The following is a 21,328-nucleotide window of genomic DNA, read 5'->3' on the forward strand; positions in this document are numbered from 1 at the left end:
TGTTTGGTAGCTCCGGGGAGTACCTTCTGGTTTGTTGTAGACAGGAATTCTGGGATACCTCTTAATACCCTGGAGGCCAATAACAGCGCTGGTGAGTGTCCACACCTGATGAGCAGCGCTGCATCACCAGCGCTGGATTCGCTACACCCGTAGTAGACCAGAAGTACAGCCAGCGCTGCAGCCAGGGAGTTGCAGCGCTGGCTGAGCTTTGTAAGTGTGGACACCGAGTAAGTTGCAGCGCTGTAACCCCCTCACCAGCGCTGCAACTTGCAAGTGTAGCCAAGCCCTCAGTGGGGAGATTATAGATCTATTAATAAATTAGAGATTATGAGGGAGTGGAGGATATCCTTACAATCTTAGGTATTCAAATTAATGTACATAAATTAACATAAATTTAGTATAAAGTCACAACGAAACTGGGTTAAATTCTCTTCTCACTTTTACTAGGATAAACCTAGAGTAACTCCAATTAAACTCACTGAGTCAATCTAGATTTATACTGGTTGTAACTAAGAGCACAATGTAGTCCTAACAATGACCAAGATTTTCAAAACTCTGTGCCTAAAGTTAAGCTTATTAAATAGATTGTTTTGCTTTTCAAAGTGCTGAGTACTCAGCTGCTCCCATTAAACTGCACAGGAACTGTTAGGTACTTAAGGTACTGGGCAGCCAAGTGAAAGAACTGAAGTTTTAGTAGATAGATGAAAGGCTTAGTGAAACCTAAAGAAAATACAGGGATGAAACATGCAGACACTTTAGTAGATGGCTGGATGGAACCTAGAGAAAGCACATCAGTGAAATACGCAGAAATTTATTAGTAGACACCTGAATGGCTGGATAGTACCTAAAGAAAGGAATAAGCAAACTGTTTTTAGATTGAGAAAATCATGACAACAGTACTTTGTATACAAGATGCTAAATTTAAAAAGAAAAATGGAAAATGGCATCAGTATAAGATGACATGGTTATAAGTTTAGTGGAACTTCTGCTGATTCACTTCGTGTTCTGTAAATAAAATGAATACTTAGTAGCTACATCTGAGTTCTGAATCTTCTAGTTACACAACTCAGATGTCTATGAAAGTGGCAGAATTATACAGGAGCAGGCAAGTTTTCTTTTCACTGCTCTGAACTAATCATTTCCAGTGAAAAACCTAGAAAGAGAACAAAGAATTTTTCACATGGTGTGACCCATTTTCTCAACTCTACTAGACCTACTAATAACATAATAGGTAGACAAATGTTTTACCATGGACAGACAGTAACTACCAACAAGTAACAGAATAGTAAAGCAGACTCACAGGTAGGTCTAGTTTTTCTGCCTAACTGCTGGCTCTATGCCACAAAAATAATCTGGAATTTATGAAGAATATGGCCTAGGTTTTCTTGCTTGGCTGTGGGATTCATGTACAAACTGACTTCTCTGCACATAGTCAACTTCCCATGTACCGGGGGGAGGGGGTGAGGAGGGGTGGCTGAATCATGAATATCTTAGAATTTGTTTGATCTGCAAAGCACCCATGCTTTATGCTGTCTAGATGTGAAACCCTTCACCATCCCACATAATTCAGAGAAGACCCCAAAACTGCCACCTGCAAAGTTATGGAAGCAGTTTTTAGCTCCATCCTGGACTAAGTAGTACAAAAGCTAGTTGTTGGCTGGCTCTCTCCCTGTTCCTTGTTGGTAAACAGCCCTTTAAAATATATTTTTTCTAATATAACATGACTTTCAGCAAATGGGGAAGAAAGAGGCCTTTTTCCTAATATTCAGGAACTATGCTTCTTATTATAAAGAATACTATATACAAAATTCTTCTAAGAGATGAGCATGAGAGTCTTAAAGACCCTCTTCCCTTATGCACAATGGAATCCTAGCCCTGGATTGGGGTTCACAGGAGCTGGGGTTCAGATTGCAATGTAAATAATAATACATTTAATTGATAATATCAGCTAACTCATTCAGCATGCTCTGAGTCTTACTGACAATGACATCTGTGCTGCTATGTAAAGGAACAGCTCCACTAGACCATGATGGATGAGAAGAGAATCTTTTCTACTTATCAGTACCACAATCTTTCTGACATTTAACTGTTCAGTTTCTTATTGGAACTCTTACTTTAGTGGTTGTTGCTAGTTGAAATGTGATTAAAAGTGGAAACACCTCAACTTTTACTTTGTGTAGTAGAATCTCACACATTTTTTTTAAATTTAAAAATCATTCCAAGCACTAGAAGTAAATGGCTCAGCCCCATGAAAAACTCCTACTCTCCAGCAAATCTCTTTGTTCTTTGCTAGCTGAAGCTTCAAAAACTGCAAGACAGATTGTCTAAAATAGATAATGCAATAGTGTTCAATGAGATACTTGCCAAGATGCCTTTTTAATTCAGCAAAATATAGACTTGTAGAATTAGAGGGGAAGATATTATAGATGTTCAATTCAGGAGCAAAATGTTTTTCCCAGGTCAAAATTCAAGCAGTCATAACCAACAACTGCTCTAATATAAGGCAAAAATCTTCATTTCTGTTTCTACCTATCTGGAGTGCAAAATGCTCCTGAATAAAACTGTTGCCAAGAATGATAGATTTAAGTCCTTCCCAAAATATTTTTGTAACAAAATAGATGCACTACTGGAAGACAGTTAGCAGCATGCACTGATGCTAAGTTCAGCATGTTTATTCTGTCAGTGATATTTGGTTCATTCATTCTCAACATCGGCATTCAGATTTTCTTGACACAAATGGCCATGCACTGTGCCACATCTTTTTCAAATTAATCTGTAAACAAGTCTTAGATGCCACATCACATCTAGTCTTTTAAAAAGGCAAATCTATGAGCTCCCAGCTAGGTGAGATCAAAGTCAGAGTAGATATTCAAGGCCTGTTCCAAATAATGAAAAAAATGTTGGGTCAACTATAAACAGATCTTAGTCTGACTGAGATTTTTTTTTATCAGCATCAGAAACCTCATACTTGAATCAATAAACTATATTGTCCATTACAAAGTGAACTGATGAACTGTTCTATTTCTACTCAGGTAGAGAGTACAGAATAATGCACAGTATGTGCCATATTTGATCTTTCTTTTCATACAAAAGGGTAGAATTTGACCCAGCCCCACCAAATATGTGTTCCTAAATGGAAGAATTACCAACTGAGGGCCAGATTCTAACTGCAGCTAAGTAGCAGAAATAGCTATGTATCTTGAAAATGTAGCTGTTTGTTGGATCCATGTAGATGATTTTTCAAGTAAGGCAGTAACACAGAACATGTCTTGGGGTTTATCATTGGGCCCTAAATGAAGAAAAAATAATGAAGTGAGACGATTCCTTTACAAAAGAATATGTGAAAGTTAGATGACTTAGTTGACCAGATGGCTGATGAAAATGTACAGCATGAAATACCAGGGTTCTAAGGTAGAATAGAAACAGCCTTGGAAGATAAAATGAGATTGCCCACCTCATGCAAGAGCTACTGGTATGCACTGACCTAAATTTTGTTGAATTCTGTCAATGTCACCATTCATGCTCATTTGAAGATGGCTTTCTGCTCATGCAAATCATTTGAAATCTGATCCAGGAAAATGGACCATTTTATCTAACTAATCATGGTTACTACGTAGTAAGTTACTATCTAACTAATCATGGTTACTATAACTCAATAAAGGCTAGTGAGTTTCACACTTGTTTACGGAACTTTTGAAGGAAACACATAAACAGCATGATTTCCTTGTGCTCAATGAGTCATGCAGAAAAAAATCCCAGAAGCTTCAAACTACACTACTGTAATATAATTCACCAAAATTCTGAAAAAAGCTCAAACAATCTAGCATCATTACAGCATTTATGGATGCTCTGCCTGCTTCCAGCTTTTGGGATATGACAGTCCACTCACCTTTAGCCTGTTCGGTTCCATCCTCTTTTGGTTTCTTTTGTTCTGTGTAGGAAGTACAAGTACATTTTTGAGAGAATCTTAAAGTAAAAAGAAAAACTTACACAGCATTATAAAGAATACAACAAAGCTTTAGGTCATGTAAATGTGTATTCCCCACTCCACCCAGGGCGGTGCGAGGATGTTTCGTGCCCTAGGTGAAACTTCCATCTTGCGCTCTCCCCTGGCCCTGAGCTGCCACCCTGAAGTGCCCCCCCGTGGCAGCTCCCTGCCTCCGCCCTGATGTGCCCCCCCTGAGGCAGCTCCCCACCCCCCTCTGCCCTGAGGCACACACCCCCCTGTGCCCCAGCTCACCCCTGCTCCGCCTTCACCCCGAGCATGCCATCACCACTTCACTTCTCTCGCCTCCCAGGCTTGCGGTGCCTAAGCTGAGTTCCCCTGTGTGCCGCCCCCCACTTACTTGCTGCAGGTGGCCCTCCCCATGCCCCCCTACCCCAGCTCCTTCCGCCTAAATGCTGGCAGCAACCGGGGCTGCCAAAGAAAATGCCATCCCCCAAATCCTAGCGCCCTAGGCGACTGCCTAGGTCGCCTACTAGGTTGCACTGGCTCTGACTTCATCCCTGCAAAAAGCCTATTTCTTAGGGTTGTTGGTAATTGTATAATGTGTAGCTATAATTCACTACACCAAATGTTACATATTAAAATAATATACATGCACTTTGTGTTTGATATGTTATCGGATTATGTACTATTGAAGAGGATTGTTGCGGCATCCCTTACAGGAAGCAAAGTGACACTTTCTTTGAAAGCAGCAATTGTTAGAGCCTTATTCTCCTGGGAATTGTTCTGAAGCCCATTGCAGCCAATTGAAAGACTCCAACTGATGTCAATGGGCTTTGGATCAGGCATTCGATTCTGTCATATTCTGATAGTACCTAAATGCCTCAGGTCTCCTGAGCCCCAGTCAATTTGTTTTTAGGTTGGTGTACAGTACAGACAGATAGTGTTGGAGATATGATCTGACATGTCTTCCTGGGGAGGGTTTAAGATCAAATAGCCATACTGATTCTTTCATTACTGTTGGCAGTGAGGTGCTAATGTAGATCATAGCAGGAATATATAGGGTCACTCCTGAGTGACTCATCTTTTCTGCCTCAGTCAACCAAGATATTAGTTTTTGTAAATTCTTAATTGGCAAAAGGATTCTCTATTTCAGGGTTTTGCTGGATTCTATTTTCCTAACTATCTTGTTCAATTTGTTTATGGGGCCATTTGGAGGTGTTGCAAGGATGTATGGATTGTAGTATCTTCAGTACACAGAGGACACTCAACTCTATTTCCCATCAAATCTGGCCTCCTCACTGTGGTTGAATGACTTACGTAGTGCCCAACAGAGTATGGTGGTTGGATGAGAGTTAACTAGCTGAGGTGCAGTCCAAGATGGGACTAGAAACTAGAATTGATCCAACAATAAACCAAACAAATACATGGGGTATATAGTTATACCACTTTATGAGTATTAATATAGTTCAGGTGAGCATGAAGATCAAACCGTAAGCGCTTGGGCCTTCTACGGTTCATGTTCTCACAAGAGAAAATGGGTTAGCTATGTTCAAAGCTTCATATTTATCTGAAGCCTTATTCAGTAAGGGTTTGATTCTGACACCCTTATCCACACTGAATAGTACATTCAGTGGGAAATGAATGGGACTTTTTGTTTAGAAACAACATGAATGTGGGTAACATAATCAAGTCCCCAAATGTTATCATTCCTTTACTATGACTGTGGCCAGAAAGATATTTTCAGTGTCATATTTACCAGCTCTCCTCTAAACAACATCAAGTTTAAGAAATTAGAAATTCTTAGGCAAACCTATATGAATGATAAGTGAACACAACAACTTACTAAATCAAGCTCACTTCCTATTGTTCATCAGCTGTTTATTTACAGTCAGACAATAACAATAGACACCACAGTATTGTAGCACAGTCCAGACACACACAATTCTGTTTATGCTACAGACCAAATCAGGTAACAAAGGCAATTCCTTTACTAACCTGCAGGTGGTGCGGTTTCTGCAGGTGGCAAAATTTCTGCTTTAGTTTCTGTCTCTGAAAATAATGAAAGGAAAAAGCTGAATTTGAAGTAAAGAACATATTTTTCATACATTTAATTGTATAATTGGTTGAAACCAGAAACATTCAAGGTTAGTTTAAGGCTTGAAACCAAACCTCAAAAATCAGCTTATATTTTGATACTTACAGAAAACATCTTTCCTATTCCCTATGTCATTTGTAATTTCTCTGTATTATGTCTTCATAATGACACCAGTTTTCTAGAGATTTATATTTAAATGGTTTTTATTTTGTACAAAAAAGGACAGAAATTATAACAGGGCCCATTTGCTACTACACAGAATCTCGTCAGCAGTTCTACAAACTTTTTCTACAACTAATATCACCAGTAGCCTTAAGAACATAAGAATGATCATACTGGGTAAAATCAATGGTTCATCTAGCCCAGTATCCTGTCTTGTGACAATGGCCAATGTCAGGTGCTTCAGAGGAAATGAATAGACCAGGTAATTAGCAAGGAGTGATCCATTGCCTGTTGTCCACTTCCAGCTTCTGGTGGTCAGAGGCTAGGAACACTCAGAGCATGGGGTTACATCACTGACTATCTTAGCTAATAGCCATTGATGGACCTATCCTCCATGAACTTACCTAATTCTTATAGTTTTGGCCTTCAGAACATTCACTGGCAAAGAGTTCCACGGGTTGACTGTGTGTTGTGTGAAATACTTTCCTTTGTTTTAAACCTGCTGCCTATTAATTTCATTGGGTGACCTCTGGCTCTTGTGCTATGTGAAGGAGTAAATAACATTTATTTATTCACTTTCTCCACACCATTCATAATTATAATAGACCTCTATGATATCCTCCCATAGTTGCCTCTTTTCCAAGCTAGAAACTGCTAGTCTTTTTAATCTCTCCTCATATAGAAGCTGTTCCATACCCCTAATCACTTTTGTTGCCCTTCTCTGTACCTTTCCAGATCCAACATATCTTTTTTGAGATGTGGTGACCAGAACTGCAACCAATAATCACGGTGTAGGCAGGGCCATCCCTACCCATACGCAAAGTATGCATCTGTGTAGGGCATCAGGAAATTTGGGGCGCCACACTTCCTGGTGCCCTGAGCAGCTGTGTACTGCTCCAAACCCTGTCCCGCCTCTTCCCCATGGCCCCTGCTCTGCCCCAGCCCCGCCCCCATTCCACTGAGGACTGAAGCAGGGGTTGGGTCCCTGCGCTCACCAGTGGCGGGAAGTGCAGCGACCCGGCTCCAGCTGCGCTGCCAGTGAGTGTTGGGGAGCAGTTCCCTCCTGCCCTCCCAGCCAGCCCCCCCCCCCACGGAGGCCTGGGGCCAGCCGCCCCCACAGAGGCCTGCCCCCTCTGAACCCCCATGAGAGGGCTGAATAGGCCCCAGAATAGCTAGGAACGGCCCAGGGTGCATGCATATCATAGTGGCATTATGAAACATTCTGTCTTATTATTTAGTTTGCAAGTCTTTCATGAAGGTCACAGAAGTCATGGATTCTGTGACTTTCTGGGACCTCTGTGACTTCTACAGCTGCAGCAGCTGATGCGTCTGACCCCAGGGCTCCCCGAGCAGCTGGGGTGGCCCTGGGGTAAGCAGAACTCCAGGAGCAGCAGCAGCACCCCACGCTGCCCCAGCCCAGAGTGGAGGCATCCTGGCCTTGGTCTTCCCCCTCCCCAGTACCAAAGATTTAATTAAGGGTATTTATTTTTAGTAAAAGTCACAGACATGTCACTGGCCATGACTTTTTGGTTATTGCCTGTGACCTGTCTGTGACTTTTACTAAAAATACTCATGATTAAATCGTAGCCTCACTGATTAACTATCCCTTTCCTAATGGTACCTAACACTCTGTTAGCTTTTTTGACTGCCTCTGCAAATAGAGCAGATATTTTCAGAGAATTATCCATAATTACTTCAAGATCTCTTTCTTGAGTGGTAACAGCTAATTTAGATCCCATCATTTTGTATATATGGCAGGGATTATACTTTCCAATGTGCATTACTTTGCATTTATCAGCATTGAATTTCATCTGCCATTTTGTCGCCCAGTTATCTAGTTTAGTGAGATCCCTTTGTAACTCTTCACAGTCTGCTTTGGACTTAACTATCTTGAGTAATTTTGTATAATTTGCCACCTCACTGTTTACCCCTTTTTCCAGATGATTTATGAATATGTTGAATGGCCTTGGTCCCACTACATATCCCTGGGGGACACAACTATTTACCTCTCTTAATTCTGAAAACTGACCATTTATTCCTATCCTTTGTTTCCTGCCTTTTAACCAGTTACTGATCCATGGGAGGACTTTCCCTCTTATTCCATGACAGCTTACTTTGCTTCAGAGCCTTCGGTGAGGGACCTCTTCAAAGGCTTTCTGCATCACCCTTTTCCACATACTTGTTGACCTTCTCAAACAATTCTAGTAGATTGGTGAAGCATGATTTCCCTTTACAAAAACCATGTTTCCTCTTCCACAACAAATCATGTTAATCTATGTGTTTGATAATTCTGTTCTTTACTAGCCTTAAATATATAGATTTGATCTACTGCTTGTTTTAATTCTAGATCAAATTACACTAGTTTTTGTGGTTCGACTTCCTATCTGCATAACTCAGCATAGTAAATAAATGGCTACCACATGCTATACTAATATTTATAACCCATTTTTTTTCAAAATAGATTTTAAGTGCTAAGAGACAGGGACCATATCTATTTGTGTGTTTGTATAACACCCTGTCCAGTGGGACCCTGACTGAGGAATTCTGTCAGTACCACAACAGAAGGGCCTTATTCAGGAAAGTAAGCCATTTCAGAACAGCAATTAAGCATGCCCCCTAGATGTTCCATTGAAGTAAAAATTCATTCTGAGATTTTTTTGTGAGTTCTTCAAGTCAATGGAACTTAAGCACACGTGATCCTGGATATGGATGCTTTCTTGAATCAGGGCCTAAACCACCATCATCATCATCATGCTTTTGTCAGGTGCTTTCCCCCCTTTTTAATATAGCAAAGATATCCCATGTTCCAGCAAAATTTCCTTCAACTGGAGGAATATGGAGTATGAGCTTTGATAGTGAGCTGCAATCAGTATGCTAGCTGGTAATACATAAATATCTGAAGCACTTTAAACTGACTTAGTGGAGGAACACTCCTGGCAGCACTAGTACCACTGTTAGCCCTGGTCTACACTACAGGATTAGGTCGAATTCAGCCGTGTTAGGTCGATTTTATAATGAATGCGTCTACACAAGCAACCCCATTCCGTTGACCTAAAGGACTCTTAAAATCAACTTCTATACTCCTCCCCAGTGAGGGGAGTAGCGCTAAAATCCGACATTGTTGGGTTAAATTTGGGGTAGTGTGGATGCAAATTGACGTTATTGGCCTCCGGGAGCTATCCCAGAGTGCTCCAATGTGACCGCTCTAGACAGCACTTTCAACTCCGATGCACTAGCCAGGTACACAGGAAAAGCCCCAGAAACTTTTGAATTTCATCTCCTGTTTGGTCAGCATGGCAAACTCAGCAGCACAGGTGACCATATAGTCCCCCCAGAATTGCAAACGAGCTCCAGCATGGAATGAACAGTGGATACTGGATCTGATTGCTGTATGGGGAGAAGAATCTGTGCAGATGGAACTCTGATCAAAAAGAAGAAATGCTAATATATATGCCAAAATCGCACAGGGCATGATGGACAGAGGCTACAACAGGGACACACAGCAGTGCCATGTGAAAGTGAAGGAGCTCAGGCAAGTCTACCAAAAGACAAAGGAGGCAAACGGTCACTCTGGGTCAGAGCCCCCATACATGCCACTTCTATGATCAGCTACATGGCATTCTAGGAGGGGACCCTACCACTATTCCACCACTGTCCGTGGACACTTGCAAGGAGGGAGTGTCACGCAACATGGAGGAGAATTTTGTGGATGAAGAGGAGAATGAGCAGCAGGCAAGTAGTGAATCTGTTCTCTCCAGCAGCCAGGACCTTTTCATCACGTTGGAGCCAATGCCCTCCCAAGGCGGAATCCCTGACCCTAAAGGCGGAGAAGGCACATCTGGTGAGTGCACATTTGTAACTACAGTACAGGGTTTAAAAGCAATAGTGTTTAATGTTTGATTTGCCCTGAAGACTTGGGATGCATTCACGGCCAGTACAGCTACTGGAAAAGTCTGTTAACGTGTCAGGGGATGGAGCGGGAATCCTCCAGGGACATCTCCATGAAGCTCTCCTGGAGGTACTCTAAAAGCCCTTGCAGGTTTCTGGGGAGGGCTGCTTAATTTCATTCTATTTGGTAGGACACTTTACCATGCCAAGCCGGTAGCAAGTATTCTGGAATCACTGCAGCACGAAGCATGGCAGCAAATGATCCTGGGTTTTGGTTGCATTTAAGCAACATTTGATCTATATCTTTCTGCGTTAGCCTCAGGAAAGTGATATCATTCAGGTCACCTGGTTGAAATAAGGGAATCTTTGTAAGGGAACAGTAAAAGAACCCCGTTCATGCGGGGCTGTTTGCGCTTGGCTAAAAGGGACAATCCTTGAGAATAGCCACACGGTGGGGGGAAGGCTGAAGAGATCATCTCAAATAGCCACATGCTTGGGTGGGGGGTGATGTGTTCTGCAGCCCCTCCTTTTAAATGGCAAATCCAACTGGCATTGCTTGTTATGGGAAAGGAGGGCGCTGCAGTCTGAAAACTTTCCCACATGTTATGAAGGCATTAGAATCCAAACTTGTGTACCCTTTGGCTTACCATGGCTGCCTGGAAATCGAATTCTGTTGCCCAGCCATGTGTGATGTGTACCGGTAGGCACTCAATACAAAAGGCAAAATGCAACCTTGTACCTAAAGCACATGTGCTGTCTGCTGTGAATTGCTTGATTCACTGTGAAAGAGTCTCCCTTTTGCTCTCAGAAATGTATCTTAAATTTTACTCTCCCTTTTTATCCCTCCACAGGTGCATATGTTTCTATGCTCCCCCTATCGTCTTTGTCACTGAGGTTATCGCAGATTGGAAGGCGAAAAAAACGCACTCGCAATGACATGTTTTCTGAGCCCATGCAGCACTCCTGCACTGCTAGGGCACAGCTGAATGCATGGAGGCATTTAGTGACTGAGTCCAAGAAAGTATTAAGTGAGCGTGATGAGAAGAGGCAGGATGCAATGCTGAGGCTAATGAAGCAAACAGACATGCTCAGGCATCTGGTGGAGCTGCAGGAAAGCCAACAAGAGCACAGACTGCCCCGCTGCATCCACTGTACAACTGCCTGCCCTCCTCCCCAAGTTTCATATCCTTCTCACCCAGATGACCAAGAACATGAGGGGAGGCTCTGGGCACCCAGCCACTCCATTCCAGAGGATGGCCCAAGCAACAGTAGGCTGTCATTCAAACAGTTTTGATTTATAGTGTGGCTACAATAAGGAATGTGGCCTTGTCCTTCCCTCCTCCCATCCTCCCCCACCCCACCCTACCCCATCCAGACTACCTTATCAGTTATCTCCCTCTTTTTTAATGGAATAAAGAAAGAATGCATGGTTCAAAAACACTTGTGACTTTATCTCCTTTGCCAGCTGTGATCAAAGGGGAGGGTGGTTGGCTTACAGAGTATTAAAATCAACAAAGGGGGCAGGTTTGCATCAAGGACAAACACACACAACTGTCACACTGTAGCCTGGCCAGTCATGAAACTGGTTTTCAAAGCCTCTCTGATGCACAGCGCATCTACCTGTGCTATTCTAGTCACCCTGGCATCTGGCTGTTCAAAATTGTCCACCAGGCAATTTGCCTCAACCTCCCACCCTGCCATAAACGTCTCCCCCTTAATAATGGGAATATTGCTCTTGCTGAGGTCTAACCTAGTCAGCAAACAGAACCAGCAAGATTTTAAACGTCCAAAGGCACATTCTACCACCATTCTGCACTTGCTCAGCCTATAGTTGAACTGCTCCTTACTACTGTCCAGGCTGCCCGTGTATGGCTTCATGAGCCATGGGAGCAAGGGGTAGGCTGGGTCTCCAAGGATAACTATTGGGATTTCAATATCCCCAACATTAACTTTCTTGTCTGGGAAGTAAGTCCCTTCTTGCAGCTGCTCAAACAGGCCAGAGTTCCTAAAGATGCAAGCATCATGCACCTTTCCCGGCCATCCCACTTTTATTTCAGTGAAATGTCCCTTGTGATCCACCAGTGCTTGCAGCACCACTGAGAACTACCCCTTGTGGTTTATGTACTGGTTGGCAAGGCGGTCCGGTGCCAAGATAGGGATATGCATTCCGTCTATTGCCCTATCACAGTTAGGGAACCCCATTGCAGCAAAGCCATCCACTATGACCTGCACATTTCCCAGAGTCACTACCCTTGATAGCAGAACATCAGTGATTGCTTTGGCTATTTGAATCACAGCAGTCCCCACAGTAGATTTGCCCACTCCGAATTGATTTCTGACTGATGGGTAGCAGTCAGATGTTGCAAGCTTCCACAGGACTATCACCACTCACTTCTCAACTGTCAGGGCAGTTCTCACCTTGGTATTCCTGTGCTGCAGGGCTGGGGAAAGCAACTCACAGAGTTCCAGGAAAGTGGACTTACACATGCGAAAGTTTCACAGCCACTGGGAATTATCCCATACCTGCAACACTATGTGGTCCCACCAGTCTGTGCTTGTTTTCCGGGTCCAGAATCGGCATTCCATTGTATCAACCAGCCCCACTGCTGCCATGATGTCCCAATTGCCACATCCCATGCTCTCAGGAACGTCTGTGTCCATTTCTCCTCACAATTGTCCTTGTGCTGCCATCCCTTAGCCAGATTCTGCACATACTGCAGTATAATGCACGAGGTATTTATAATGCTTGCAACTGCAGTGGTGAGCTGAGTGCACCCCATGTTTGCCGTGCTATGGCATCTGCATGAATAATTCAGGGAAAAAGGCGCAAAATGATTGTCTGCAGTTGCTTTCACAGAGGGAGGGAGGTAGGGAGGGGAGACTGATGACATGTACCCAAAACCACCCGCGACAATGTTTTTGCCCCATCAGGCATTGGGAGCTTAACCCAGAATTCCAATGGGCAGCGGAGACTGCAGGAACTGTGGGATAGCTTCCCACAGGCCACCACTCCGTGAGTTGATGCTAGCCATGGTAGTGAGGATGAACTCCGCCGATTTAATGCACTTAGTGGAGACATACACAATCGATTGTATAAAATCGATATCTAAAAATCAACTTCTATAAAATTGACCTAATTTCATAGTGTAAACATACCCAAAGTGTTATTGTTTTATGGTGAAATTCTTCTCTCAGAGTCATGTAGTGGATCTTGATTCTGATATGCCATTCTCCCAACATGATCAGATTTTCCATTAGTGTTTGTGGACGTTCTGTGCAAGTAGAAAGCACAAAATATCAGAATAAAGATCCACCATCTGGATTTTAGGGGAGAAATTTGCTCTTATTCCTTTCCTGCATTGCCTAAAATAATTTTATCTTAAAGTATCCCTGTCACATATTCTGAAACACACGTATTTTCCAACACCTTTCTGTGCCACGTGCCCACTTCTTTTACACTATTGGATGTAATGTAAGACTGGTAAATAGGCTTGACAGAATTTGACACTGTAAAAAATAATTTTGACAAATAATATAGATGTTCATTTTAAAGCTTTTTTTTTTTATCGATTCAGTTTCACAGTTGTGGGAAATTAAGGGGGAGGTTCAGACAACAGCACAGATCAGACAATAATTATTTAATGAAAGTAGATGCCGAGATTCAAAAAGTTAAAAGCTTTATAACTATTAAAAGACAAATTGTCAACATCTCATACAAAATATACAAATTAAATATCCTTAAATCAAATGCTAATAAGCTCCCATGCATTTCTTTTTTCTTACTTTGAGTGTCTGTAAATTTCTATTATCAATGGAAATATTTTTTGTTTGTTTGTGTGTGTAAAAATACAAATCTAATCTTTCTAAGCCTATCTATAAAATACCTCATGTTGGGCACACAGATGATGCTATCCTGGTTTTTTTCCATAGTGTATCTCCCACCATAACTCTTTCTGGTTAAGAACTGAAAGATCATTTCTACATTTTCTCCATCTTATTTAATATTGAATCTGTAGAATAAATTTTGCCCTTACCATATTTATGACATAGCATCACATTTTCTAACGCAATTAAGACCTATTTTGGAGATCATTTATTGTCCAACCTGAAAATATTATCATGAAAGAACTTTGGGTTTGGGGTACTTTTTACTTGTTCCGTGTCATTATAAAACCTTTAAAGAGCTTATTATTAAAGCAGAATAAGATAACTTGTTTTCAGACTATAATGGTATTAGGATTGTACACTAGATCAAAAAGCAAAAATACTTATTGTATGTATTGTATCAAATTCTAGTTTGAATCTTTTTAACAAGAGTAAATTTAAAGGCTGAATTCTTCTAACTGTAATAGTAGACACTGAAGTCAATAGATATTGACCCTTGTCATGTGACAGGGTGTTAATCTATTAACCTTTGGAACCATGACCCAGGTGGTATCCAGGAAATAAAGTTTCCGTTTCTGACACATAGGAATGGTAGTAAGACTACTCCCCTGCCCTTAGGTATAAATATAAGTATAAATATAACTAGATTCATACTTAGCATTCTTAATAAATTCATTTAACGTTTAAAAGAGAAAAATACTTTTAGTACAGAGAAGATTTGGGATGATTCAGGAACTTTCAATCACAGAAGTGGTTTGAAGTCAGATATTATGCTACACACTACAGTGAATCAGTGTAATGAATACATACAGATATTACAGTCACTAGTTGTAGGGACAGAGTCCAGGACCATAAGCTCCCAAGTCACAGACCTCCACTATTTAAGATAAAGGTGAAACTCCATTAGATGTCAGTAAATAGGCAGTATGATTACCATGATGCTTCATATGGGTTCATATCAACCTTTTTATCTGGACTTGGTTCTTACTGCTTGGCTTTGCTTTGAGTTTTGTCTTTAAAAATATCCTTAAGCTGAAAGCAAAGCTTCCAAATTTTACTGCATTTGGGTTCAAAACCACATGAAGCCACACAGTGTCAGATATTTTTTACCTAAAGCTGTAAACTTGCCTTGGTCAGATTTTCTCAAATATTTTCATAATGTGGATCACATCTTAATAGAGAAATTATCTCATGGAACATCTCCCTTTCCTTTCATGCAGATTCTCTCCTCTAACACTGATAATCAAATAATATCTTGGTAACATAAGAACGGCTGTACCGGGTCAGACCAAAGGTCCATCTAGCCCAGTATCTGTCTCCCGACAGTGGCCAATGCCAGGTGCCCCAGAGGGAGTGAATCTAACAGGCAATGATCAAGTGATCTCTCTCCTGCCATCCATCTCCATCCTCTGACAAACAGAGGCTAGGGACACTGTTCCTTACCCATCCTGGCTAATAGCCATTTATGGACTTAGCAACCATGAATTATCCAGTCTCGTTTAAACGCTGTTATAGATCCTAGGCCTCACAACCTCCTAAGGGTAAGGAGTCACAAGTGACCGCGCTGCGGTGACAGAACTTCCTTTTATTGTTAAACCTGCGCGTTACATTCCAATTGGAGTGACCGTATTCTTGCATTATGGGAATAATAAATAACTTTTGCAATACACAAGCTTCTCCACATCAAAACCATGATTCATATAGCTCCTATCATACCCCTCTAGTCTCCCTTTTGCTAAGTCTGAAGAGTCCTAGCCTCTTTAACTTGCCGCCATATGAGGACTCGTCCTAAACCACCTAAGTCATAGTTTGCCTTTCTGAACCCTTTTCTAGTGGCAGTATACTCTTTTTTGAAGGGAGGAGACCACATCGTACGCAGTAATTCAGCAGATGTGGGCGACCGCCAGGATGTATATAAGGGCAGTAATAGTTATTCGCAGTCCTTATCTCTGTCCACCTTTTTATGATCCTAACATCACTGTTTGGCCTTTGGTGACCGCCTCTGGCACAACGAAGCAGGACATCAGTTTTCAGAGAACATATCCATATGATCCAAATTTTTTCCAGAATCGTGTAGCTAAATTAGCCGCACAAACAATGTATATAGAGTTGGGCTTTAGTTGTCGCAGTGTGCATTAGTTTTTTGTTTTTTTTTTTTATTTTTTTTTTTTTTTTTTTTTACATTCTGATTGCACATTAGAATTCGAAATAAAACAAAAAGTTTGGCCCCCAAAAATTTTTGTTGCGCAATCAACTTAGTTTGTGAGATTTTTTTGAAGTCTTCACAGTTGCTTTGGTCTGAAGATTTGAGCAGTTTAGTAATCACGCAAACTGCCACCTGCACCTGTTACCGCTTTCGCCATTATCATATGAATAAATTGAATAGGATTAGTGCTAGGACTGACCCTTGGGGAACACCACTAGTTACCCCTCTCCATTCTGAGAATTTACCATTAATTCCTACCCTTTGTTCCCTATCTTTTAACCAGTTCTCAGTCTATGAAAGGACCTTCCCTTTTATCCCATGACAGCTTAATTTACCTAACAGCCTTTTGGTGAGGGACCTTGTCAAAGGCTTTCTGGAAATCTGAGTACACTATGTCCACTGGATCCCCCTTGTCCACATGTTTGTTGACCCCTTCAAAGATGGGCCATTGTCCCATTAGGCTTGAGTGACAGTTATACCATCATGTGAAGTCCCACCCCCTCTGCCCAACACACACTCCCACCATCCCTGAGCATTGGGTCTGAGATCTTGGCAGCCATCTTTTGCAGACCCCCTCACCACACATACTCCCATCATCCCTGAGCATTTAGTCTGTGACCCTGGTGGCCATTTTCTATAGTCCTCCTCACCCCTGCACGCTCCTGCTATCCCTGAGCATTGGGTTTGAGAGCCCAGTGGCCAACTTGTGCAGCCCCCCTCTCCATGCATACTCCTGCCATCCCTGAGCATTGGGTCTGAGAGCCTGGCGGCCATCTTGTGCAGCCCATCCCCACTGATGATCTCCTTCTCCCCTTCTCACCAGGAGGAAGAGCCCTGCGTCTGATGGAGGAGCTGACCCCTGACTGGCAGCGCCCCTGAGCCCCGTGGTAGGGAGATAGTGTGGCGGGTCAGGCTGCACAGCCCCTCCTTACAGCAGTCTGGTGGGTGGCCTGCAATTGGCATCTAACTGGATTTGTGACTCCATGTGTGGCCCCTTTAATGATCATACTTGATTGACAGCTTCATTCCTGAGGGCAGCCAGGAAAAAAAACATTAACAGGAGGACTCAGTAGCTTCCACTTCTCCTCTTTCCTGGCCGATCTAAGAAACGGACTTGTTAGCCAGTAAAGAGCCAGCAAATCCAACCAACAGCTACTGTTGTGTTCTTTTCTCTATGCTCACTGGAGTCCCCAGATGCCATTCTTAAGAGCCCAGTTGCGTTATACATCCCTCTAGGCAGTGTTGTCAGAGACTTTACTGTGAAGAAAGTGTTGGTGCCAAAATGCCTAATGAGGCATTCCACAGCTACTGGAGAGAAGAAATTTTCCACTGAATCATCATGAACCTCCTGGGCTGCAGAGCACAGAAGACTGATGAACCTTCAGTTGAGCAGGAGTGAAGAAAGCTAAGTCCAACTGCATGGCTATGCAAAGACTTTAGTGGAAAAATACCTAACAGTAAATAAAATAATTGAAAGGTCTGTCTTGTATCTACTTATTATAATGCCAATAAGTTGCAATGGAGTTGTACGATGGCTGCAATAGATTTGACAATCTGTCTCCAGCTAGGGGAGCTAAAAATGAATTTTGCCTTGCTGGAGTATATGGGGCAAAATGAATGCGTTGAAACTGAGAATTGAATCTCCTTTTCCTAAGCTATTACAGCAAAACAATTCTTATATACCTGTAGTAATACTGTACATGGTTGATGCGTTTCATTTGTTAATTTGGTGCTCCACGAAGAGGCTAATTTATCAGTTAGATGTGAAACACCAGGAGAAGTTGGTCCAATAAAAGATATTGCCTCACCAAACTTGTCTCTCTAATGAAATATCTAAGATAGCTGATAGTAAAAAAACTATACGGAAAGAAATCAAACGAACTTAGCATTGCCTTGCATAAGGCTACTCAGAAAGGATAGTATGTCAAGAAGTGTAATTAGCAAATGCAGTGAAAGCCCAACTGTCACTTAGATAACATCTCCACAAATGCTTTCATGTCTCAGTCATGTCATGAGGAGGATTACGAATCCAGTTTGAGAGCCAAGACATTTTGATTTTCTGATTTATAATTATACACACACACCTAGCCTTGTAAAACAGCAGGCATTGCCACTTTGAGTCTTTACCAATGATTTTTCAATCAGCTACCCATAATTTTTCAGTTAAAATGGGATTTTAAATCCCTTGCTATGTATGGGATAAGGTGAAATAAATCCTATGATACTGCTCATGCTAAAATTAGGGATGTGCTTAATAACCTTGCTAAATCCAGGAATTCATCATTTAAAATTTCAATTCCACTATAGGCCCTGTCTTTACTGGGATCAGAAGTGCTTTATTTACAACCACTTTAAGCACTGTTGTGGCCAGATGCTTAAATATAGTGACCAGGATTTTAAATGGATGCTTACAATTTGGATCCTAAGTCCACACAAAAGTACTAAGTAAGTGGCCTGATTTTCAAAAGGTCTGACATACATACATAAAGCTTCCACTGATGTCAACCCAAAGGCAGGCATAGAAAGCTCCCACAACAGTCTTATATACAAAGTTTATCCTATAATTTATATTTCATATCCCTTATGAGACTCCACTGGAGTGTACAGTAAATGTAATGAGGTGTACTAGCCCCTTTAAAACAGGCATTTGGTCCTAAACTACCCTGATCTTGGCAGCAAAGCATCCTGAGACTTGCAGTTTAAATGGATGCTTGGGAGTTGTTGGCCAACACAAGGCATGTGGGGAAAGAGGACTTGCTATGATTAATTTTTCTCTTGCTGATTCCATAGAGAGGTTAGTACTTCAGGGTAAGTCTCTCCTGGCCAAACCCCCCTAAAAAGGAGACTAAAGGTGACTTTAAAAAAATGGTTTTGTTTACAAAGGTTTTTTTCCCCCTCATAGGTGAAGGAAGTGACCTTGCACATTGAAACAGAACTTGCACAAAGGCATTTTCTTGCTTTCAGGGATCCAGAGTTGCGATATTGAGTAGAAGAAGGAGGAGGAGGAGGAGGAGGAGGAGAAGGAAAGTCTTTACACTCATTTCTCACTGCCATTAGGTGGGGGCTTGCTGGACCAGGTAACCAAGATTTGAGCCATGCTTTGGACTTGTTACTCCAAAAGGAGATGAACTCAATTTTGTGAGAGCACTAAGCCACCTTTATTCAAAAGGGAAACCAAGGCAGTGGCTGCACTGGCACAGAACCAGGCAAGAGATGTTTGGCATGTTGTAACGTATTAAAGTGACTTAATTACATATGTTAGAGAAGAATGGAAAGGATAATGACCCTGTTCTCTTCTGTGATTAACAGTCCTGCCCAGCTGCTTCAACCTTGAAAGAATGAATTCAGCTTGTGTTTATAGCCTCTATAGGTCAGACAAATATAACTATCACATAGGCATTACTAAAATGTTAGCTCTGCTACTGAGACAAAAATAAATAATTCATTCAGGGAAAAATTGTGGCTCCCCAACCCTTATGTGACTGTGCTGTGTAAGAAGCAGAAAGGATACACTGCTCATATAACAGGTCAGAATTGCAGCCTCTTCCCTGGGGTATGTGCAAGGTCTACTCTTGGGAGTAGTTCAATGGAAAAGGAAAAAAGGAGAAGCCAGGGCTCCACAAGCCCCTTCCACTGGCCAGCTTCAGAGGAAAGGGGTAAGCTGCATGACCTCTTTAAAGAGGTGTTGCATACTTCCCCTTGCTCCCAAGCACTCAGGAAGCATTCTAAATGCCACCAGTGTTTCCCTTGGGGCAGTGCAGGGCCATACCAGACAATGCTTCGCAAGCCATCAACCATCATTTGTTTAACAGAACCATAAAGATTACTTGAGTAGACTGGATAGAAGTCACAACTGTTTCTAAATTAAATTAACTCAGAGATGGGGCTTGATCCAGAGTCCTTTGGAGTCAATAGAAACACAATCATTGCCTTCAATGGGACTTAATATACAAGTTAAACGTGTTTAAGTGTTTTGCTGGATTCTGCTTCTATGTCTCAGATTTAGCTTGAGTAAACTACCAAAGCATTCAGGGTTTCCTTCCTGAAGATTCTCATCTCACAGCTGTGGAGAGAAGTTTTTTTTTTTTTTTCATCAATACACTCTTGCTCCAACAACCAGCCACATAATTACCCCTACTTATTTTTTTTATGTATGTGCATAGGAATTAGAGATTAAAAAATATGAGATCAAATCACCAGGTATATATATGGTCCCCCCTGACTTCAGAAGCATCAGATATTAAACCAATACTGCAAATGATCTTGGCCAGAACTCCACAATTAGTGACTTCTGTGCAGTACAGACCAAAGAAACAGGGCATATATTTCCATGTCCACTAAGTTTACTTCATTATCCTTGGCCAATCACTTGCTTGTCATCTTCTCCATTCTCAGTTACTCTATTCCATAGAGGATTCTCACAATGCCTCCTGTTCATTAGTCTTACTTGCAGCTACCTGTTTTCTCAGCAATGAGCAATGTATCAATTAACTGCTGGTTTCCATGGGGTCCCCAGTAGTTTCTTCTTTTCTCTCTATTATTGTGCTTCCTTCTGGGAGTTAATAATCAACATATTTATTTTGATCATCAAAGACAACCTACTCAGCCCAGAATGAGTTAACTAAATCCCTCTTCCCCCACCCCCTTTTTTTTTTTATATTAGGCCATAAAGAGAGAGCAGCTTGTGGGCATTTATACTACCAGGAGAAAAAGTTATGTTCACTTTTGAACCTAGCAGATCCGAGTGGAAGTAGAGTTCCCTCTGAAGCCTAGAAATTTTTCTACTGAAATCTTCCCATTGAGGGGGTCTTTCACACTTTCTCCTTCCAAACTGGTTCCAGTTGGGGCAAAAATAGGAGAGAGAGGGGTGGAAAAACTCAAAGTGGGAAAATGAATTTTTTGGTTTCCAAAACCAAACACTAAGTAAAAATTTAAGAAATTGTTTTGAGACTTTGAAACGAAAAACTTCCTTTTCCAAACATCATTACAAAACAACTGTTTAAAATTTCCTGCGCAAAATTTGAGATTTCAGTGGAAAAAGTCCCAAAAGGTATTTTTCCTACAAAATGTTCTGTGGGGAAAAATATGGGTTTTCCACCTTCTCTAGCTTCAGCTGACTGGGAACAGTAGTACAGGGAATATT

General features: G+C 41.7%; 1 protein-coding gene across 3 annotated transcripts in view; it reads right to left on the minus strand.

Annotated features, from left to right (window-relative positions):
* MYBPC1 (myosin binding protein C1) overlaps positions 1-21,328 on the minus strand; it is a 118,449-nt gene that overhangs the window by 77,252 nt on the left and 19,869 nt on the right. For all 3 annotated transcript variants that reach the window (XM_075068917.1, XM_075068923.1, XM_075068927.1), the window contains exons 2-3: positions 5,945-5,998; positions 3,890-3,931 (exon numbers count right to left, since the gene is read on the minus strand). In XM_075068917.1, the coding sequence (XP_074925018.1) occupies positions 3,890-3,931; positions 5,945-5,998 (96 nt within the window). The remainder of the gene's footprint in view (positions 1-3,889; positions 3,932-5,944; positions 5,999-21,328) is intronic.

The sequence above is a fragment of the Chelonoidis abingdonii genome, chromosome 1 (assembly GCF_003597395.2).
Source record: "Chelonoidis abingdonii isolate Lonesome George chromosome 1, CheloAbing_2.0, whole genome shotgun sequence".
In the NCBI taxonomy this organism is placed as follows: domain Eukaryota; kingdom Metazoa; phylum Chordata; order Testudines; family Testudinidae; genus Chelonoidis; species Chelonoidis abingdonii.